General features: G+C 37.6%; 1 protein-coding gene across 2 annotated transcripts; it reads right to left on the bottom strand.

Moving 5' to 3' along the window:
• Positions 1-172: 172 nt before the first annotated feature.
• Positions 173-21662, bottom strand: LOC105677400 (mid1-interacting protein 1). 2 transcript variants are annotated; one of them, XM_012376003.2, is made up of 2 exons: positions 21047-21662; positions 173-3950 (listed from the first exon to the last, which is right to left on the bottom strand). In XM_012376003.2, the coding sequence occupies exons 1-2, from the start codon at positions 21082-21084 to the stop codon at positions 3320-3322; spliced, it is 669 nt and encodes a 222-aa protein (XP_012231426.1). In that variant the 5' UTR covers positions 21085-21662; the 3' UTR covers positions 173-3319. The 2 variants fall into 2 exon arrangements, with proteins under 2 accessions (XP_012231426.1, XP_012231427.1); XM_012376004.2 differs by lacking the exon at positions 21047-21662 and adding an exon at positions 8644-8861.
• Between the last annotated feature and the right edge of the window lie 3366 nt (positions 21663-25028).

Here is a 25028-nt window from a genome sequence, read left to right as displayed (position 1 = left end):
AAATGTTGCTTTTTGGGGGTGTGTTTAAAAATATAAATTTTAAATTGTCGAAAATATTATGATTGATTAAAATCCTAAATTTGCAAAATTTACTTTTCCCAGTGATAATTCTTAAGTATATCATTAATTTTTAATTACTCACAATCAGATATAAGAATGAAAACAGTGGGCATGGAAGTAATTAATTTATTACAGTTACAAGATTATACAAGTGCACATACGTTTTACAAACATCGCATATCTCAAGGATCCAGATTACAATCGATCTGTTAATCTACATCTCAGAGTCGGATCTACTGAGATTACGTATGTTTCATTAAAATTGAGCATTTCTAGCACAACGTTATATCTATTGCAATATAGAGTTAAGGTATAAGGCAATTTTTACCACCTAATTCTGGCGCAAGTATGTGTGGAACTAAACGATATCAAAATAATTAGACGCACATTTTCAATATATACGTATAAGCAATTATAAAGCGCTATTTGGTAAAATAACATTTAACTTGAGAAATTCGAACGACTCCTTATCAAGAAACATCTAACTAATCGCTAATTTTCTTTAGTAACAATCGTGATTCCACAAAGAATGGATCATCAACGCAGTATCGCATTTGCAATCTAATGATTACGTTACTACAATACACGTATCACGTTTTATTGTAAGTAATCATAATTTACACAAGTTCAGGGATGCTCAAATGCTCGTATTGAAATAATTAATACATTTCAACGCATTCAATGTATTAAGCGTGGCATTAATAAATATTAACGCTTAACTGTTATTTCTGTACTCTAATAATTTAGCAGATTTTTACCCTTTTTAGAGTACATCAATAGTAACAGACACGCTTGTATGCGCTTATGCCACTGTTTGAGAATTCCTGATCTACGTGATGTGATCTTAGAAGAAGAATCATAAAATTATATAATTTACGATATGGAATGAGCACAAAATTATCCTTATAAATAAATTGTCTGCGCTTAGCAAGTCAATTGTGTAATCATGAAAAACTTAAATGTTTCAAAACCATCTTTTGAAGAACGCTCTCGTGCATTAACATTTTGAAAAAGTTTCAAATTTTGCGATATAGTTTCCTAAAGGTTGTCGTTTAACCAAGATTGTTTTTATCAAACGTTTAAGATTTCCATAATTTTGCGCGGCTCATGAATGCAACAAAATTTTAGCATCGTATGGCACCGTATATACTACGACTATAATTTATTCTATAAATTTTTATATATACAATACATAAAATATATACAAAAAAAAAAAAAAAAAATACAAATTATACTTCGTGCCACTCGTTTCTCGTATAAAGATTCTCAACAGATTGTATATACGAAGTAGAATACGCTAATATATCGTGTCGAAATATAGAAAAATGTACTCTCTTATTGCATATTATACCATTTATTAAAAATAATATTTCCACTATGTTAATTTAATAAATAATTTGGTAAATAATTGATTTCAGAAATCATTATAATAATAATATTCGTCTGCTAGCGTTTTTTTTTTCCTTTCACCTTTTTCTACAATTTTTATTTGCTTAAGAAACTCTCATCCGCAGACTATACAAATCCGATACGCAAGATTCACAGTATATACGAATGAGGATTTCGATGACGTGAATGCGTCGGGAAAGCATCTCGCCGGCTTTATGTACACGCTAAACGAAAGTCATGAGTTTCCGGTATTCCAGATTCTTTTGGCTTGGGGAACGTGTGCCAATTGTTCCTTTTTTTTTTCCCTTACAACTGACCGGTACATTCACAACTCGCGCAACTTAAAAAATACCTCTTAACTTTACAGTCGTAGAAATAAATAATCATAAAGCTACGTATATATTTACACACTAATGTCAATCGCCGCTGTGATATCGGATACAATTCGACGTCAACGATAAGCAAGAAACAGAAATTTTGCAAAAGCTAACGCAATTCCTTATCGCAATTTTACACGAATTACAAGACATATAATTTGTACAACCTTACTCAGCCGCGATGTTCAAAATGCACTCGTTCTTTCGATGTAGCAATATTTACAATAATTCAGAACTGTTATATGGTGATTTGATTACAGATTATTGGTCACGAATGACTTATGGTACAATAAATCACATATATCGCTGTAAAACAATATCTGGTAATAATGTACACTATTTCTTAGTGTGTTATAATTCCGACATTTCTCTCTGCAATTAACAAATAGCTTTTAAAAATGTTCTAATATTTAACGATATTTTATATTTCGTATCTCATCGACAGACATATCTTCTAGTTTATTTATTGTAGAATCTGCTTTATATTATGATATTACATATCTCCATATCTTGAAATCTGATAAATTGCAATCACACAAAAAGTTACCTTTTGATATTTTCATAAGATAGAAAATATTAATAGTTGAAAATAGTATTAATAAAATACTACTAATTTTGATACGTATTTTTACTAATCGTTTTGCATCTAACATCTTGTTGATCGTCTTGTTAAGTGGAAAACCTATATTTTCAAAATAAATTAAAACAAGTGATTTAATATAATTTTAAATGCAAAAAATGGCATAAAAGAAAATGTCGTTCTCAACAGCGTTATGCTTCATCGAAAGAAAATTGTACGAGAAAACGCAAGTGAGAATAAGTTAAACTGATGCGCGTTTCTCACGTTTATGTGTATATTTATCGCGTACGATACTTTTGTTTTACATTCGTCTTCGTCATAATTTCTAATCGACGTTAACGGTACACGGTGTACCCCTAATTCTATTAGAATCGCAAGTATGCTCCATGTGTGCGGCAAAATAATATTTCACATTTCTATCTTTTCTTGCATGAGTTACAAAAGTTAAAAACAGAAGAGAAACTAAACGCTATTTCATCATTAAAAAATAACAGATATCTTATCTCGTAGTCTCAATTCCGTTTTTAGAACTGATAACTCATTTCTCAACAATTCCGCCTAACCGATAAATTACTCGTCTCATATTGCGCTTCTTGAATACATTATTAAAAGATAACATTATTGTCTTTATAAGCGGGTCGCACATGGACAACAAGCATACTTCTCCCGCAGCGAATCGCGCGGTAAAACGACGGATTGATACCGCGCTGACTCGTTGACGGAAACTGCGCGACACCGGGCGCTTCCCGAAGCGCCGGTGCGAAGGAAGGAGTCGCGAGAGCACCCGCCAGGCCAATAACGGGGCGAGAACGCGGAATCTACTCGCGATGCCAATGAGAATCAATTCGACGACAGTGACGATGACGACAATAAAGGCAGCAGCGGCGGCGACGGCGACGGCGACGGCGACGAATCAGACTTGTCCGCCGACGTCAGCCTGATATCGCAGCGTCAGGTACTCGGCGGCCTCCGTCATACGGGCGATGCTGCGATGAAGGCCGCGCAAGTGACGGCGAAAGTTCTCCGCGGCGATGCTCGCCAGATCGGCGCACTCCTCGCCCTCAAGACCGCTGTCGATCTCGATACCGACCTCGGAGTCCGAGTCCGACGTGGAGACGATCGAGGACGCGCTCTGCACGCTCTGCATCGACGTGGTGCTCGGGCAGCGCACGTGACCCAGTCTCGCCGGATGGTGATGCGCCAGTTCTGGACTGCCGATCGGATGGCCCTTGAGCGGCATTTGATCGTCGGGCTCGATGCGCGTGGGCTCCTGCGACCACAGCAGTTCAATCTTCATCTGATTGATGATATTGTAGAGGCGGTACAGGTCGGTGTTGGCCAGAGTGTCCTTCGCCGTGTAGCCGCGCTTGCCCTTCATGCAGACCGTGTCGCCGGCGTCGCCCACGGAGAGATCCAGCAGACGGCTCGGCACCAGAATCGTGTCCTCCATCTCGCTCACGGTGCGCACGAACTTCTCCATGCTGTTCAGGATGCTGGCGTTGCTGAATTCCGGCTCGTCGTGCCGAGCGATCCTCCGCAAACTCCTGCAATCGAAAGTCTTCTTTTAGCCTAATGCATTTTTCGCGTGACGCCTGCGACGTGCAATCTGCATTTCAAACCCTCACGCAGGGGAGAAAATTGCACTTTAATGAGCTTTGTGCGGAGTAAAAGTTGATAAAGGGAGGTCATTGCAGTCTATACTTTTCCTCTTTCTGCCACAAACGGAGGCTAATTAAAACTTTTTTTAAAAGTGCGTTTTATCAAGATTTATGTATCGACATCTAAAGATACATCAGACACAAAATACTAATTTCTTTATTAGCCAAGAGATAAGCGCGTTTTTAAAAGATTCAAATGCTTGAGGAAAAAAATAGTGATTGTTAATAATTCATCGAGCAATAATTTATTTTAACTACACGTTTCATGTTTAACTTGACCACACTTATCATGCTTTCAGTCTGCTATTCTAGACTGCCTTTCAGATTAAAACGTGCGAAATATTTTGTAAGTCAACGAATAGATTGATCTTTGCTCGAGACGGCTAATTGTCAGTGGCGAATACATTACAAATATTACTCGGCGTCTCGCTTCAGCGTATTGCGGTAAAAAAAAAAAAGAGGAGAATTGAAGATTTCTCAAACCTATTGATTTGTATGCGTCCCCCGCCCGACAAATCGTGGCGTAATGAGCGTATGTGATGCAACGTCATCAAGTGCGTAGATGGCACTTTAAAAGGAACATCCGACAGTGCCCCTACCTTCGATTCTCATGCTACTTCGCAGTAGCTTTAGCTTTAAGAAATGCTAATATTTTCCACTCATTACAATAATGTATATATCCACTTAAATTAACTAGATCGTCGTTCAAAGTCACTGCGTAAAACCGCTCTTGTTAATTATTAATCCCAAAATTAAATTGGTATTCTATTTTCCTGGCGCGAATTAAAAGAATTCGACGTTTCAGAGACGTTTTAAAAATGAATCGATAAGAAATTTATTCCGCAATCGATTTTCAATGGAGCTCACCTCGTCGCGCATTAAAAACAACATCGAATTATGAAAATAATAACAATAACAATAATATACTCGGAAATGTTCTTCCGCGCGATTACGCGGACGTTCTCGAGATATGTGTGACTCGTGCGATATCGGTTGCATAATTAACATTGCTCTCATTATGTCAAATTGATAAGATTAAAACAGCGAATATTTTGCAACCGATTATAAGGCAATATTAATAAATATTCAATCATTCCATAAACAATGTCATTCGTGTATCTATTTTAAGTGGCAACATGAAAACAACGTAACAAATCTAAAATCTACATAACTAAAAATGACGTTTGCAAAAAAACAGTAATAAATTTACATTATTACATATTTATATACATTTACACAGTTATGTGTAAATACATTTATACAATTATGTGTAAATAATTTTCTGATAAAAAACGAATACATCTCAATAAATTTTTTTATTCATCGAGCTTTTGTCGCATGTCGACGTATTGATGTCTTCAATGCCACGTTGACATAAATATATATAAAAAACATAATTTATTCATTGTCTTAATAGGAATCCGGATTCGTCGCGGCAAAAAGATTTACAAAAGTTTCAATACAAGTCACCGCGTATTTCTGAAAGTGCAACACTCAAAAAAATGATCTTGCAATAATAGCTAAAATTTTCTAGGTGTAAAAAATTAACTAAAACAGATAAATGATTAGCAACTGTTGTGATATTGCATATGTAATTACTTAATCAGTTTAGATGACAGAAACAGAATATATATCTGTATTGTTTGTGAACTTTAAAAAGAAAGTTTCTCTAAAGCGCCTATCTATATAAGATCAATCACGTGTTAGATCATGCAATGAATAACATTTAGCAATGGTACCTAAATTTTTCAGAAGCTATTGCTAGAACATTACTGCTATAAATTCTGTATGTGACAAACAATGTTTTCACAGATACGAAAAATAGCGATACATTCTTGTTGCGATATCTAGAAATCTAACTACATCAGCAAAATATTTTTTTGAGTGAAGCGTAGTCTATTATCTCTTTAAATGCAAATCTTGTCTGCTTTCATCTTCGATCATGCGAAAGGCGGATTTTATCGAACATCGATATCTACCGATGCGTATAAAAGATACAAAAGCATTTCCGATGAGTTCGTCGACATTTTTGTAAACAACTGTTTATTATTATTCTTATCGTGAATTCATAAAAAAAAGAGAGATGGAGGCAACGAGTCTGCTTCGTTAGCAGGCGCAGATCATCAGTAGCGCGCGTGTCTTAAAATAGTCTTGATTAGTCATTAGTTGCATAAGTGCAGAACTTATCTCGCGGGCTTCTGATTGTGATTATGCATTAATTCACGACCGTTGCTGAAATTCGCAATAAAGTCCAAGTCCGCGCATGAACATTGAACTGTGCACGCATATCCCCCGGTCGGATTCATAAAAACGCTTTGTATGTTAATCACTCGACTTCGACACACGAAACGGAAACTTATTGCGAATGCATCGGCAGGGCGAATTGCAAGAACCACTTATCATGTAAAGGTCGAGGCGCTACGCGCCGTGTTTTCGCTTGTGCGGCGAGGAACAAAATTCAAAGTATATTTTCATTATAATTAATTTGCGTTTGCGTCAAGAGCTTGAATTGCAAATTGCTCTCGTTTATGCATATCCGAAAGCGAGCGACGGCATTAAAAATTCTCTAGCATTTAGTGACGCGATATGCTGTTATGCACATGTTTTATTTATTTATTATTTGTTAATTATTTTTTAAGAGGCGACAGTTCCCGCGACGTGCCCGATGCATGCGACGCATGTGTGTGTATGTGTGCGCCTTTGTGCGGTGTTTTAAAAAAAGGGACGAAGAGCAAGCACACGCACGAGGAGAGTAACGAGCCCTTGTTTTTTTCTCTAGCGTTAAAATCGATTAAGGACGCGCGTCCAACGAAATTGAGCGAGGTGTCTCAGGTGACGGGCTAAAAATAGTCGCCCTGTAGCGTTCCACTTATAACTATAGACCCGCTCTGTCCCACTTGCGGACCCGGTCCAGCGAAAGAGGAACGTCCGAAATCGACGATCTCTCGTCGACGGAGAAATCGGAACATACATTCGTAACGTTCATCGAGCATGCGTCACCGATCTTCAGCTCTTGAGATTAGGAGCTCGAAATTAGTGCACGCTCGATGGATTCAATTTAGGATAGAGAAAATCGTACGATGTCGGTTTTATTCTGTTCGTAAATAATCGCAAGGCTCGATTTACTGGATTTTATCGAAATCTTAATCGACCGACATTGCGGCCAAACTTAATCCTTGAAAGTGAAATTTAATTCTCGAAGTGACCTTTGTTAATAATTATTTAAAACTTCTGTCAATTTCTAAACTTCAACATCGTAAAATTCCTCAAATTATTAATTCAATTTATTGAACGTTTCTCAGGTGTCGCAGTTATCTATCGAACATTCCGACACAATTAAATCTGATTGTAATTTCAGTCAGTCGAGATTTCAGTGTGATCACAAAACCTAAGATAAGCGTGTTATCATTGTGACGCGTGCGGTACTCTTGAAACTTTAAAGAGTAAGTTTTATCAATTGTAAACAGAGATACAGCGATAATACGAGCAATAGAACTCTGCAATGCACTTTCCGATGATAACCGGGAGCAGAATTTCGGAAATCGCGCAGCGTTATCAAAAAGAAGCAACAATTAAGAAACATAAAAATCAAAGTCCCGTTACATGCAAATAATCTATCATATTATTGATATTACATACATTGGAGCCACTCAACAGGCGATGTAAATAATCTCAGCTGCGATAATATAATTTATTATCCGCCAGTGAAGCAATGTGCTATATTATATGCAAAAATAAAACTGGTTTCACGTTTTAATTTCGTCTGAGTGAAGGCCTCGTTCTTATATGAAAGATTTATTATTTGCGCGCTATAAGTTTTACGGCAATTCATCGAAAAAAAAAATATTTCTCATGCGAACCAAAAATTGTTTCCGCAAAACCAGTCATTTTTTAAATTTTTTCTGTAAAAAAACACAGACCTTCAGATCGCTTCCCTCGCAAAGAGAGACGAGCGAGATTTTCGAAATTGCACGCTACCGTAAGCCGACTGTTCCAACAAAGGCTCGGTAACCGGGTTGTTTCGAAGAGCATTCAGTGTTTAAAGTTCGTCACGAATAAACGACGCGAGAAAGAAATCCGTGCCACTTTTTCACGGCGATTCTATATGAGGTACCGTTTCATGTGTTCTCTCTTCTCTGCTCATACGGCGTTTAGAAAAACGAGGAATTCGCCCGAAGTAAGCCAAAGTTTCGCCGAAGGCGTTGAGAATGCGAAAAACTCCGCGAAGTAGCATTCTAAGATCGAAATCTTCACTTTCGCCAACACCTTCCGTCCGTTTTCTCCGCAATTCGCGAATTGCGGAAAATCGAAATTTCAAAATATCCAGCACACTCGCCGTAGCCCTCATATCCGCACTTTCGAAATGAGCATCCGCGCGATAAGATTATGGTTGTCGCGTCGACCGACCGCGACTGTGTATTTATGAGAAAATTGCCTCGAAACAAGGTTGAAACAATTTCGCAGCGAGCGGTTTCACAACTTGTACGTCCGCGATCGAAGAAAAATAAAGAGGAACTTTGTGACAATAATCATGTGTTTGCGAAACGATCGGGGGGGGGGGGGGGGGATCGATACGTACCGTTTGGTGTGCAACATCTCCGTTCCGTCTCGATACGTCGACGATCGAATTGGGACAATCGGATCTCGCCCGCGGATCTATAAAGTCCACCTTACGGAGCCTACGTTCGTCAAACTGGCGCGGCCGACGACGACAGTGATACGGAACTTCGCGGACGTCTATTAAGAAGGCGAGGATCGGCCGCCGATGAATATTCACGCATTTGCCATGCAAAGCCTTCCGCGCGCGGCTGACCCCGCGATGCGAGCTGAGCACGTATTATATGATAATACCCCGCTCCATTATTCCGCCATCTGACTGCCAGGCTCTCCACCACTCTTCCTCTCGGCACCTTTGACCGGTTATCGAAAGTCGTGTGCGGCGGATTTTCCCCGCTCTTTACCGTTTCGCCGTTTTTCTACCGTGTCACTCCAGTTTCACGCGCTATTCTGACGTTAATCGCGCGTCTTAATGACAAACCGGTCGTCAATCATTATAGACCAGTTTTTTTCCTACAACGAACACATTCTCATGCATAATCCGTCGCTTCGCGAAAGATTCGCGCATAAAACGTTGAAATATTCGGGAGCGTGACACAAACGACGACGAGACGCGTATTTATACTAATACAATTTATATCAATATTTTTGGGCGTTAGAGATGAGCGTGAAAATAAAGTAAAGAAGGAGCGCGAACATCCTTTGCCACGAAAACGCATATTTCGCTTCCTGCTGGTGTCGCTTTAACTGAGAGTGACTGCACACGACGCGCGTGTGTAATATACGCCATCGCTCTTATCGCGAAATCATTTGCAATTTGACGCTATCTCGCTAATGGCACGATGAAGGCGGAAATATTTCCATGGAATTGTCCTCGACTTCGAATTCGATGATTTAGCAGTATCAACACGTCGATGTATGGTAAAGAGCAAACATTTTAGCGACGAGTACTTCTGTCCACCTCGAGTAAGCCACGAAAATTAAGTGTACACTCGAATAAAATTACTAACGTGCTACTTGAGCACGTTCAGTCGTTAGTGCAAAAAACTTTAGTCACATTTAACTTGTTTAACGTGTTTTCATAAATTACATATTCATATTTTCTTCGCTGGAATATTCGAAGTTATACGGCTAACTCTGTTTTTAAATAAAGTTTTCCTTTGATTCGCGTGCACAATAATTTGCATAATTAACATTGAAGAGATTTTTTTGTATTCAAATTTTCACGCAAATTTTCATTTAAATATTCAGACAAACGGCAATATTTGCAAAGTCACAAGTCATAGTCCACTTTCCGCGTCACCATCAGCACCGATCGAACTTTCTACGACAACTGACATACGTAACATGCTCTACCACGTTCGCCGCTCTCTCTCTCCCGCGGTATATCAAGGAGGAGAACGCACCTTTTACATCACGATTGAAGGATATGCGGCGAGGAAGAAATTTCGCCAAAGCAATACAATCTCGAAACAGTCACAAGCTGATTCTATCATTTCTTAGATTGGATTTCCCGTTTGATTGGATTCTCGGTTTCTTCGAAACACGAGTATTGACTTCGGAAACAACCTTCACGATATTTCATTTGGAAATTTTAAAGACGCACACAATCGACTTAAAATGAGAATAACGCGCAGAAAAATGTCGAATAAAATTTAAAATACACTAAACGTGCTTTTTTTTGCATGATTTTTTAATATGTTAATTTTTTTCCCCTATTTACGCACGAGACTAAAAAAAAAGATTTAGCGCTTAGTTTGCGTCATATTTACTATTTATTTATCCGATATTTATCTCCGCACTCGTGTTTTTATTTATATTTGTTTTTGTTCAATATTTAAATTATAATAATATTGATGTTGCGCGCGTGCATAATCACGGCGCTCTTCTTGAAACTCGTATATGGACCGTGAGATATCTGATACGTGCACGCTCGAAATCGCGCAGAAATATACTCAGGAAAAGACACTGTGTTTATTGAAATCACACGTAATAGCCGGATAGAACGTCGGCAATTATCATCTTATCAGACATCTGTCAGCGATGTCGATATCGGACACGTTAATACTTCGTGAAAAAATGTATCAATACCGTGAAATTTCATACAAAGTACCAACTTTAAAACAGATACATCTACACCAATTACGTCATTCTACACATTGTCTCAAAAATTTCGAATGTTAAACATAAATTTTTTGCGTCATTTCATAAAAAAGTTCAATTTGCACAAAAATATTAAAAAATAAATATTTAAAAAACTAAGTGGATAAACATTCGAATCAATTTACGGAAATTTGTTATTCATATGATACACTTACACTCATTTTGTGAGAAAAAAATAATTAATCAAATTTACAAACACATTTGACATGCACATGTCGAATCACGCGTGCTTCAAATTCAATTACTTATACACGTTATTTCATTAAGGATTCGTAATTTCACTATCGTAGCGAATATCGGCGCAACTTCCGTGAGCTTGTACACGATTCCTATCGCTACCATCGTCTACCGGAACATTATACGCGTGCAAAATCGCGGAAAGATCGTCGACCGCTTTCGCTGGCCGTTAGTGAGATTTTCCCTGACGTGCATTTTCATCGCATTAAACTTGATTTGATCGTGTCGCCGTGCCGGGGGGAACGCTAATTGAACTTAATACCGGCCCGTATAGACCGGTGTGCAGAGCATTCGGGCTTCTCGGCGCTACGCCAGAAAATCTGTTACATCACTCACACACACACACACACGCGCGCGCGCGCACATTTCCGATCTATCCAATATTTATCGCAGAACGCATCGTCGCATCGGTTATTATTGCTTAATAAAAAATTGACGTCTCGCTTACACGACGCTTACAAGATTGAATATTAAATTAAAGGAGATCGAGTTCGCGAATATGATGTATTTATACTTTCGAATAATTGATCGCCATAGCCGGCCTCTCCGCAAGAATATTTCAGGAATTCTCGATCGCCGTAGTTTTCACGGAACGTAAGGTGGAATGTTTACCTACGGAAATCGTCTGACCTCGTTCCCGACATCCACTCGCGACTCGTTCGAAATTTATCGCGCTTTACATCATTGTTTGACATTACGGCGGCTCTCTCCTGCCGATAGTGAATATATATTCGATTGAAAATCCGACGCGCATGTATGATGAAGTGATCATTGCATCGCATTATAATTCACGATAAAAAAAAAATCAATAAGTTTTACGTAATAAATAATGATTTTGTTTGTAAGACGAAATTTTTGACAAAAGAAATAAGTAATATGTTAAATGAGAGAAAATATCAGTAGTAATGCAAAACTTTTTTTTAATTCCGACATTAAGACCTCTTGCGTTTTTAAAATTTAAAATTTAAATCTTTTACGCATTGCGCTTTTTTTCTTCTCGCACGTGCAACTTTGAAGCGATTATGCAAGAGTGCGGTGCAACACCGATGCGATTGCATATAAATTGATCAACACAAAGAGAATGATGTATATAATAAGACATGACGCGCTGCAAGTCGTAAACCGTGTAAACTCACGTGTGGAATAATGAGATGAAACATCGTGCGAACCGCGGCGTGCTTTGAATAAGCGAACGTCGAAGCGTTACGCGTTACTTGGTGCGCGTGCACTCGCGAAGACATTAAAATTTTATGTTAAACATTTCAAATTCTATCACATTTGTGTGTGCACTTACTCGAATAACTAATTTAAACAAATATCAATAATTCATGGATCAACTGGTTTATAACAAAATGCGAATTGTTTAAGAGCTATTGCGATGCGATTATTAACGAGAAGGGTTAATAAATGCGTTGTCAGTGTTTCATTCTCCGATGCGCGGATATCAACAGTTTCATAAGAGATTATAACCTTGTCAGACAGAATTCTTATTAAAATAAATGTCCAGTTTACTTATCAGCTGACGCAAGGCATATTGACACACTCGCTGTCATCATCTGCTATTTATTTTCGGTACGTCACGTGATGTACTTCGAACGCATTAATTTTATGCAAATTCAACATACGCTATGAAGCGAAATTTTTGGATAAGCAAATCATTTTTAGATAAGCAGATAAAACGTGATATTTGTTGACCGAAAAATTTTTTACATAAACCGACTTGATATACGATCTTTCGCAATCTATTTTCTCGTACAGTTTTTCGCGAAATACAGAAAGCGTCGGGTAGAAGAATTTTTTCGCTATTTTATGTGAATTGACGACACACAGAGGGAAAAAGAGAGATTTGAGTACATGTTTATATTTCGGATATAAACAGCTTTCACTCGCGTGTTACGACTCTTATCACAGCTATTATGATTTGAACATTAAACAACTTTGTACAAAGTACAAAGTACAACTGATTCCGTAGTTTGATTTACAAAAAAATCTAAACAAACATATAATAGAAATATTTTAGTGCTACAAATTTTTTGCTTGAAATACTCGTGTATATTTACATTTTAAAAAAAAAAAAAAAAATCAAAAGACAATTTTATTTATTTTTACAATGCTCACTGCTATATATTTATGATTTATAAGATATGTTTCTAAGAAATCTTAGAGTAGACGATTGGAAATAAATCCACCGACTTCACGAAGCCATGTTTCGTGCAAGGAAGAAAATTTTCGATTTAAACGCAGTGTCCTTGCACGAACAGTTACGAGGTAATCTCACGCGATGACATCGTTATCGTTTTCTATCGACGAGATTATCGCGCCAATCTGTCGACACTCTATGATGTGCAGTTGCATTAAAGAAGAGCCAAAATATTATTGAAAAATGCCAAATATTAATGTCGTCAATTTAAAAAAATCTATACTGTTGGTCAGATAAAACCAAGCGATAGATAAATAATAACAATAAAACAAAAATAGATACAAACATAGATACAAAAATAGATACATTTTAATATAAATTTATCAAGCGATTTTAATAATGCAGTTTTACGGGGAAGTAGTCGAAATTTTTAAATTGTTTCAACAATTAAAAGAATTATTACAATTCACGATTTTTCGTGCAAAATGCCCGTTATGTAATATTGTTGCAGGAGCCCAATGATAAATAAGAATTGAAGAAATTATTCTATGAAGATCGCGTGATAAGCTCCTATTTTTAACGCAAGCAGTGGCGTGACAGTGACATGAATCATTCATCGTCAGATACAACTCGAACCCATCATTCAATTTCCTTTCCGAAGATCTCGAATGTTCGTACGGCGAATATCAATCGTCGCTAATTATACATACACGTAAACAATCGCGATCGTGCAAACATTCCTCGGTTGAGAATCCGCGCGCATCGAGAATCATCCGATGGCCAGAAATGGCATTGTAATCTTATTGTGATAAACAACGATGCAGCGTTTAATGCGCGTCTCGATGCGCGAGCTGGAAAGGTGAAATCGTGCATGCGATTCACGACGACGAGTTATAATGCGTGATTACTATGCGGCGGCCGAACGAGTATAGAGAGTACTAATGATTTTCCAGACGGCTGAGCGTTGCGTGCCAACACCATTTCCGATTCGGATTTCGATTGCATTTCGTGTGCGAGGAGGGAAAAAAATTCCGCATGTCGGTAGATTGCGAGGCTGGTGAGAGCGCACAATACGATGGATTTGGCATTGAAACGCCATTCTGCGCATATAATTACTCTCCTCCTTTTAACTAACCGGATCGAAAGCGCCGCTTGTACAAGGAAAAAAAAGATGATGATCAATGCCGTTATGCCAGGGTCGTATTTTTATATTTTATTTTATACTTTTGCAACATAAAATTTAACGTATTTGATTTCATAATTTTACAACGCGGTCTATCGATTGTGGAAATCTGCAAGACCACTTCGCGTAAAAATAGTTTCACACGAGTTCAATAGCCTTAAACTTCAGTATCAAAAATTGTATAATATTACGTCGGTACTACGATAGCAATGATACCGGCGGGATATCGAGATGACTCGAAACGTCGCATATGAATTGGATTATGCAATGTCCCTGCGAAATTGCTTGTTAAAATATGCGCATGGCTTTTGGAACATAAAATCGTACTTGTGTAAGTGCAATTTTTTCCGAGAATATTTGCATATTTCGAAAGAAACAAAAATTTTTTAATTATCATAAAACATCTATTCATACATTCTGCATAGTATTTAAAAAAACTAATATACATTGTGATTACAGTATGTAAATAGTTTTGTTGTACACTTTACTTTCATCATAAGCGACGTGGGAAACCGCAATTTTCAACCGTGCAAAAGTGCATTTTAGTTATCGGATTACGAGATTTAAGCGTAATACTAAATTGTCAAAGCTAGCATTACTAGTCGATCTTTCTAGATTACAGATTCTGCATAATCATTGCATAAGATATCGTTTTTTTGCCGTCAAGCGTGCGCTTTCTACGAACGTGCGTAATAATCATTTCTCGGAAAATACATAATCTCTGATAATACGGAAAATTCCGGACCGTGTAAGAACAAGTCTCATTACTTTTTTTCCATTGATAAAAAATTAATGGAAACAAATGACGAATGATATATTGTGCGTAATAACAGCGCTTAATAATAATTTAAGCGACGTAGCTATGTGAAATTGTATTATCTCCGTTTTTTTTTTCAAAAAAAAAAAAATACATATATCTCTTATTTATGTTTGATAAAAAATGTAGGTGTAGAAAGTAAACGCCTTCGATCATACGACTTCAATGATAAGCACTTATGATTCACGGATCACGGAAAAATACGTTAATCTGTGCGTGGCGTCTTGCACAATTATACGCTTGGCTGGCGAGCGTTTCAACAAACCATCGTATCTTTATCAGGCAACATTGCCGGAATAACCTCCTGACACCCATTCGTCGTCGTCGGCATCATTGATTTATCGGTCACTTAGAAGCAATTAATTGCTGAGCCTTTATAATCGAAACATGCAGCTGCTGCATGACCGGCACGCATCGAACAAGTGCTCTCTATAAGTGATTTTTCGACGGTATCAATTAACGCATTGAAAGTTGCACGTGTTTCGCACGATTATCATACGTTAAATACCCCTATCGCAAACAAATGTTGCAGAATTTTTCAAACGCCGTTTGTCTCGCGCGCCTCGCGACTCCTTTTTCACTCACGTCTCGCGCTTATAAACGAAGCGAAAATGCAGCGCGATAAATTAGATAACTGCATAGTTGCGAAGCACGTAAAAGCTACTATTATCGTCGTAAAAGCATTACTCGCGCGCGTGCAGTTAACAACAGTCCGTAAAACTGTAAAAAAGTTATCAACTACGCGTTAAGAATTTAGCTGAACAAAATAATGTTTCTGATAAGAATAAAAAACAAATAAACGGTAACTTGTGAAGTCTTTCTCGACATTTTTCAGTGTGTATACTTGCGACACTGGATGTGAGTGCAAATATGAAAATAAAATATAAATTCTGATACCGAAATCCATAGTTTGCACCATTTTTTATAAATATTTTGCATAAATGCACGCATACGCAAACAGTCTTATCTACTCTTATGTCAGAATTTTGCAATTGCAAATGCTACAAAAAATGCTTGCTTCAATTTACATGTATGTTTTTTATTCTAATTTTCCTTTTTCAAATAGATGCAAAAATACATTATATTTACTAATTTTCCGAATAATTTGCATATTTTGATTTTATAATTTGATAGAGATAAGTTCTCTAAAAAAAAACAATGTAAAAGAGCAACTATTTATTTTGCATAGTAGCGATTATTTAGAATTATTTCACATAATATACATAGAACAAAATACGCCATTTTTGCGACAGAAAACAGGTTTCAGCTTTCATTAATTTTCTGCAAACGTTTGGAAATATGTAATAAGAAAATATCATGACTTCTCAAAATTTCTCGTCGTTTCATAATCTTAGATATTTCCGAAGCCGTGAGTATTCGAAATATTTTACAATATTAAATATATTTATACGCGTAAAAATACACATGAATTTTTCTTTTGCTCGACATTCTATACTTCGCGAGTGAATAGCGAAAGACGCGATTCCACTTTGATCACTGTAATCAAACACGCGAGAAATAAAACCCACTATTTTCCTTTGTGTCCTTTTGCAGAAATGTCTTATTATCTTCCCCGCCGAAGCCTTTACTTTCTACGATGCGTTTAAGTTTCGTAATGCACGTAATTGCAAACGGAGAGATAGAACCTGCTGGTACTTTAACCCGCGGGAAAAGTTAGCTAAAAAACGGTATGGAAAAATCGCACGTGTAGTTTGCATTAAGAATAAAAATACTTCCTCACTGTTGATACGCTTGAATTATATAATTGGCGCGAATTATATAATTGGCGTGATTGTATCATCCAAAAATGATTATAGAGCGAACTTCAATTTACACGAAAAAAGTACGGAAAGCAATATTCTTATGCAATCGATTTGAGAAAATCACTAAAAATCAATGCATAATACAAAATGAAAATATTACGACCCGAGCGTCTTTCATAAATTTTGCATCGAATTTGCATTCGAAATTTTAAAATATATATTCGCCTATTTGATTAAATTCTTATTTAATTCATTGATTTATTAATAAATTCCTAAAATTTTTATCAAAGCATTCGACGTTACAGACATTGCGACAAGCAGCGAGCGTGGGACGAGTGTTACGACAAGTGCATTGTAACGACACTCGAAGCCCGGTTGGTTACCGTATTACGACATTGGCATTTCAAGTTCGTCAAAATAAACGATTGTTTGACCTTCTTGAAGCTGACAATGAAAGTTTTACAGCTCCCTTTCGGAGGAAATTGAGAGCCGCGAAACACATTCTTCACTCTATCGTTAATGAGACAATAATTAGTTTCTTCATCAATAATAATAACAAGCTGTTTCCTGTATATAAATAAACCGGCATTTGGCCGACGCATTAAGTCATCGATTATAATCTTCGAATCTCTTATAAATGACACGCCACTTAAAAGAATATAAATATCTCTGTAATCTGCGATAAACCATTATTGTTCATTAAAGTATCACGCAAAAGCGTCGTGATTGACACGATATGTAAAACTGATGAGACTGATGAGGATTGACATTAATATACAAGGTTCAAGAATGCAAACTGAAATACTGAAATACAGATGCAATCCGAATGTTCCAAGTGCAAATGTAACTCGATTATTTCACCGAGGACCGGAAATCACCTAAATACGCATGCATGGCGATGAGCCACCTAGAATTTCTTTATTCTTATAGAAAAAGATTAGATAGGATCTTGTCGCGCGTGATTATCGTCAAAATTTTCAACATAGCGATGACAATTGATAATCGATATCGTCGGATTACGGCGAGCATTTAGAATCACGGCTTCGCCGCGTGCCAACGGGAGAAAACTTTGACCAGAATCTTTAGCGTTGCGCATTACGAATGGCTCTAATCGACGAGTAACTTTCCGACTCTCTACTCGGATCCGTCTCGCTCGGATGGGTGGACAGATCGGCTGGCGTTCACGGTATTACGATTTTGATAATTTGCGAGAAAACTTCGCGCGGTGTCAGCGAAGTCGCGGTAATAATGTCACGGGTAAAGTCACGAACTTAATGCCAGACTTTCTATGACCAAGACCGAAAGGCGGGACGTGCTTCGCGTAAAATTACGCGGCCATTCTTTCCAAATTCACTCTCGCGAGTGCCACTTTGCACGTCGGTGCGCGCGTGACCGCTTCTTTCGCCAATCGCGCCGTTCTCTCGCGTTCAATTTCTTTCAACCGATCACGGACAAAATATTTTCAAATAATAAACACTCAGAATGCTGCGATAACAGCAGCCATTCTTATAATAATCCTTTCCTTATTTTTGTTTATAATTCCCGAGTCGAAATATTTCTCCTATTTTCGACCTTAATGTTCAATCTAACACCTACTTTCGACCAAAATGTTCAATCTAACGCCTAATTTCGTACTTTAAGCAGTCACATCACCCTATCTTGAACCTATTTAACCTCTGACTCTTTACCAAAACTCCTCTTTTAAACCTCAAAATGGAAAAAAGTTCGTTTACTATTTATTTGAGACACAAAATAGGAGCAAATACATACATATTCTTATATAAATGAAACCTATCAAAATCCTCCAAAATCCGTAAACGTGAGAAAATAGAGGTTGAAATTAGGAATAAAATTTCGACTCGGGTTTATTTGCAATTTTATGTTTAGCTTGTTAGTCTTCTTTTATTTTTATTATATTCAATTTTCCTTTTCTATCGAAAATACACTTTAAATAGTAAAATGGATTTTTTCGTTAATAACTGATCGACACCCAGGTAGAAATCTGGTGTGGGAGAAAGCCTGAATATTTTTCCCCGAGTATAGCTTGGATCTGTTCGAAAAATTTAGCTTGCACCCATGTGTAATGGGGGACGGCAGGTATGGACGAATCCTTCATCTAAAATGTACCCAAGCCCAGACTTGTTTCCAGTTTTTCTTAGAAATTATTCTGGAATTCCGCCCCCGTTAGAATAACCTGAAGATTTAGAATAAAAATACTGGTCTTTCCCTGATCGAACCCGGTCAGATCCAGGAAAAATACAGATAGATATTTTTTAATCAAAATCTGGGAAAAATCGTGGAAAATTTACAGCGAAAAGCCAAGACCTGTCCGCATTTTCCAAGCTAATATTTCCCATACGGGGCCCGTATATATTCAGGGAAGATCGAGGGAAATTTCTACCTGGGCATTGTATTGAATAAAATTAATTGCAAAACAGTGAAATATAAAAAAAATAGTAGCGGATGATATATTGATTGATTTACAAATAATAAATTAATGTAATTCAATCATAAATTATTCAAAAAATAAATATTGTCTCACAATTACGTAATTTTCTTTTCGATTCAACCGAAGTCGTGAGTGCTGCACGAGGACGGTTGGGATAGTTCGCAGCAAATCAATGAAAGCTGATATAATCGCGTAACTATGTATCGCGTCTATGTTTGCACAAAAATAGAACTCTTCTTTTGCATGTTATTAATTTTAAATTGCACTTCGCGCAAAATATTTGAAATATTTAAATTAATAAATTTTTACCGTCATACGTTTATTTATCAATTAAAAAAAATTGTAAAAAATATCATTTTCTGTTGTTCAGTAATTAAAAAATAAATTAAACAATTATCTTTCAAAAAGGTTACACAATGCACTTGTGACACCGTTTAGATAATATTATCGGTTTCACTATGCGAAACTAGTGCATTTCAAGTTTTATCCGGTTCTATGTAATCTAAGTACATATCTCAATTCAGAGAAAATCTCGATAACGTATTTATTTTGAACGCCCGGCGTCATTACTAATTATAGATATATTTATTGAACAAACAAAAACTACATTTTTTAATCATGATTAATATTCATTTATTTTAATATTATATAATTTGTTTTTCGGTTTCTTATTTTTCGATCTTGCGTTCGATCCTTCATACGTCGGACGCAGACATATCGTACTTTAAATCGCAACTCTCGCAAAGTGCTTGATCCGGAAACACCTAAGCCGGAATTGAAAGTCATTAATTACGTCGAGTCTATAATTACGAAGTTACGTATGTATTTAACGTTTCCCAGCTTTATACAACAATAATTCCATTGCAATCATTGTGCAATTTGTGTAGCTTCTTGTATATAAATTCTACGGTTAATTGTGTGGAAAAAATCTCAAGGACAAGTGTAAAATGATACGCCTCGTTCGAGACCTTCCAATTTTGCAAGAAAATTTCCACCCGAGTCTTTTCGAATCCCGTTGCCTAACCGCGCCTAACAAAACGACCGTTCTGATAATCGTCGAGGAAAGTGCATCTATATAGCATTAGAGTATTGCATAAAACGTGCAAACAGCTCAACAAACAGAATAGAAAACCATAACATAACGTGGTTACGAGCTGCCTGCTTTTACAATGTTACAAAATGGAGCGCATCTACGAGCGATACGCGAGCCCTCGAGCAATCTGGCCAGCGTCGAATTGTCGGGTGACAAAATAATTCTCTTCTCATGCATATGTCGTCATGTGGGAAAAGTCTCGTTAAACGCCCGGCCATACGCGGCGCAGGATCGGTGTCGTAACGATCAAGCGCGATTTCATTAGCTCGCTATATCGCGCGAAATGTTGGCCAACCGCCTCGCGTGCGATACGAAACAAAAACGCTCGAAAAACAAATATAGACTCGTGTCCAACATTCACTCTCCATGTATTCCCCGCGACCGTGTGATTCGCAAAGGTTTGTCCGAGGAAACGAATGAAATCAAACGGGCGTGTGCGTCGAGGGAAATTATACATATTAAAATACCGCGGTAGGAAAAACCCGGCGTTTCGGTGTAAAACGGGTAAAACCAGTCGGTCGCGTTTCAACGGCAAAGCCCGAAGGGAGCAAAAAAAAAAAAAACAAAAAGAACAACATACCTGGCAGGATCGGCGTTCGATAAATCTCCGTAGTTCATCCTGTCGATGTATCAGTTTTCCAACGTCGGTGTAGAGAGTGGCACCGGGTATCTGAGCCGTCACCGGAGAGAGAAACTCGCCGCGTGCGTTGAGAACGCTGTGAGATGACAGGCTGCGACGTGGGCGACCGATTCTTCGTTCAGCGTCACTGCTTCGGTCCTCTTCTCTTTCTCGCGTCCTTGTACGCGAGAATCGCTCGGGGATGCTTGGTCGAATTATGCGGCGTCGTGCGAACGTAAAGCGCTAGAACGCTAGTCGGGCGAAGAGACACCGCTTATACGGAGCATCGCGGAGCGGAGAACTGGCAGGGAACTGCGGCGGCAGTGGCGCGTAATCTCTCTCGCCCCTCCCACCTCGCGGCGTTATCTCGCTCTCTTTCTTCGACAGTGCCGTTCACGCGCGCGAACTCCGATGAACCCCGCGATGGGGAAGCAGGATTCCTTATCGCGCCGCGCTTATTCACGGGTTAATAAGCGCACGAGGTGGACGCGATGCCGTCGCGACGCTCCCGGCGGAGGCGTATCACGCAGCCAGACAGTGACGACGGCACGAGTCGCGCCGCGCCGCGCCGCTTCGAGCCGTGCGACCAGGTGGCCGTGTTCCCCCACTAAAGCGACGAGTCGGATCATAATCCAGAAACGCGATTGGCTGGCACGAACCACGCGAGCTCCTCGTTTCCTCTCTGTCGGCATCGACGCGGCCTTCCTCTCCCTTTTCCGCGTATTACTCCTCGGGTGCTGCATATTCTAGACGAGCACGGGGCCAGGAAACGTATCTGTAAAGGGCGACATAACGATGTGTAATTGATATTGAGAGATATTCATTGACTAATCGTCAGTGTGAATGCGCATCGGCACCGATGCTCGACGGCGAGCACGTCGAAGATCGATACTGAGCAGAATAATATTAACAGTTAAACCGCGCTCCGCTTTGCGTCACGTTGACAAAAAAAGGAATTTAATAGTAGATTTAATAAAAAAACAAATTAATTCTGCTTTAAAGCATTCTCAATTTCAATCATCTAAAGTTCAATGTGCTGCGCAAAATATATTTCTCCTCTTATTTTGATGTTTTTTCTTTTAATTTTTTTCTATGAGAACGTACGCACATCTATATTTCTTTTCTTTTCGTTTTTCTCTACATTTTTTTTCTGATAGAATAATTATTAAATTAATTTTGTTTTTCAAAATTTTGTCTTTTCATTTTACATTAAATTTATTTGTTGTAATAGCAATTTAAATGACAAATAATATAAATAAATGAGAAATTTGTCAGTATCGGCGTGCGATTACACAGCGAAAATCGAGATTTTACGAATGCAACACGTCTTTAAACGTGGATGTGCCAGCTTTATTACGGGGATACTACGCGCGATACTAGGCCGCACATCGAAGCGATAACGTGTCATAGTTATTATTAATAGTAATAGTACCAGTTTTTGTTCTAAAAATAATCTAAAGGAGCACAACACAGTAGCACAAAGAAAAAAACACAATAAAGCAAGTAATTTAAATAATAACTTGATGTTTAGGCTCGCAAATTTCAAAACGATGGAATAGCAGGAGGATCTCAAGCCAAAGAAGATTGTAATTCTTGATACTTTTTATTGAAACCAATGTTTTAATTAAGCAGCATACGTTTCGGCTGATCTTTCAGCCATCATCAGTGCTACCCTTACAAACTGTTTCTTAGAAGACAGTAAATTTAATTCGTCATTATTAATAAAAACTTTTATGAAGTGATCACGTATGTGATTGCGAGAATTACTTATTGAGGTGTTGATCGAAAATCACAATGTTCTCAACAATATATTCTCAACAATATAAACATAATTTAAATAAGTTAAAAATTTGTGTGTAAAAAACAGAAGAAATAATACACGTGACTTGCATTATTACTCAGCGACTAAGTCCACGTAGCGAAATTTTTCAAAGTTTACACGCGCTAATGACAATTTATTATGTGGTTCCGTAACAAGAAGCTAAATCCCTCTCTTCTAACGAGAGTAAATTTAAATCAGCTCCAGAAATTAGAGTTGGCGCTCGTCTTAGCGAGTCGAAGAATTAAATTTAAGTTACATATACAAATACAACGAGATACGAAGAATCTCCATCGCGAAACTACGTCGAAGCAAAATTTGTCACATTTTTAGGAGGAGGGGTCACATATTTACTTCTTCTGTCTTTCGAGTCCAATCACGGCTTCGGCTTGCGAAATTCACAAAAAAAATTTCATCTTATTCTCAGATGACCTGCATGTCGTCGGCGTGATCGAATATCTCGCATTAGTCAGCGACGCAGTTAATTTTTTGTTTATTATTATCAACATAAAGAGAGAATTATATCGTTTCCCCAACCCTACCAATTTCCTGCCTCCCACTTGTTGGAAAGAATGATCACTCAGTCAAGATTTTTGCTGCATAAGGTCGCGATTGTTGATTAATCATGGCAAAGGTCGACGGTCGCGCTAAATAAGAAAAACATCATCCGCTCCACTTTTTCAAAATTTTCCAAGCTATCGGAAGTTTCCGTGTTCTGTTTGATATTAATGAGGTGATTAATTCAATGTAAAGGTCATTTCGCATACGAAGGCTGTAGCCTTCAATAAGTCGCTAAGACAGGAACCTTCTCTTAAGTTTTCTAAAATTTCTGTTCTGGAGATTTCAATAAATTGATTTCCTAGAAGTTATTCTAGGAAATCAATTTATTGAAATTTTTTTTTCTTCTATTTTTTTTACCTTAAAAAAAGCCAATTTGCGATCTCTTATTACCAATATTAAAACCTACGGCCCGGTAATTTGAGCAAGGCAATATGAGATGCATGAAGTCGATAAGTGTATTCAGAATGTGATTTGTGTACTAATCAATCTATGAGATATTGTGGCATTCCACGAATAATTAATACGATATTGCAAATGAAAAATCAGTGAGAATTGAGCATAATACGCGATTTTAAATGTATCAATCAACGTTAACTGATACAGCACTGTTTTATTTAATTATTCATTTATGTTAATGTAAGTTAACATAAAAAATAATAAAAACTTACTTAATATAAATTTATGTTAATCAAGAAACGTGTCTCGCGCCAAGTATAAATTTACCCGAATATTGCAAAAACGCCGCGCCTAGCGATTCCAGCTGCTTCTCAATCTATCCCCTTTAGTTGCCGCTGTCTGTACGTTGTTACAATTCTCCCTCTTCTCTTTTCCTCCAAATCCCGAGTGTGTGCGTACTATGTTTTAAATGCAGAATGCGTAACATAGTGCAGCCGAAGGAATCTATCTTTGAAGCATGTTGTATGCGTAGGTGCACGGGCTGCAGTCATTTGGCCAGTCTATTACTAGCTATCACATGTAGGATGCATGTAATGCTTTAAGTTGCAATCACGCCACCGTGAGTGTTAGAAGAGCGCCGATTTTAGCACGTCACATTGTAATTTGGGAAACAAAGAGCGTCGCCGCGAATTTGGCTCTGCGAACCATGTTCCGGATATAACCAGAAAGATATCGCCATGGAATCCTCTTTCAATGACTTCTTATCCTACAACCAAAATCTTTGATCAAAATCGAAAACACATTCAACAATATCAATATTTTGATACTGACGTTATCACTGAATATCTTTATTTATTTTTCTTTCTAGATAAAAGGTTAGGTTAGGTTAGGTTTTTGAAAAATATTCAAAAAAACGTATTTTATACAGTCGTGTTTTATACTAAAAAACTTTTAAATGATAATAAACTTTTTCATGATTGAAGAAACTAATATTTGATAGTTTTAAAATGAGAAATCGAAACGTATTTATATTTAAATTTCAATATTTAATGCAACTTTAAAAATACGAATGACTACTGTATGGCTTGTACATACATGTTGTACAATTTATATATATGCGGGGGCGTTGCAATATAGTATGCAATATACGCTTCAGCGTAGGGCGCA

This window comes from Linepithema humile, chromosome 2 (genome assembly GCF_040581485.1).
Source record: "Linepithema humile isolate Giens D197 chromosome 2, Lhum_UNIL_v1.0, whole genome shotgun sequence".
NCBI lineage: Eukaryota > Metazoa > Arthropoda > Insecta > Hymenoptera > Formicidae > Linepithema > Linepithema humile.
Note: the sequence above shows the minus strand (reverse complement) of the source record. Positions and strands in the feature narration are given on the sequence as shown.

Excerpts from the sequence above, each read along its gene's own strand:
- LOC105677400 (XM_012376003.2), bottom strand. The coding sequence starts at position 21,084 with ATGAACTACGGAGATTTATCGAACGCCGATCCTGCCAG. Across the intron at positions 3,951-21,046 it reads TCGAACGCCGATCCTGCCAG|GAGTTTGCGGAGGATCGCTC; the intron begins GTATGTTGTTCT and ends TTTCGATTGCAG.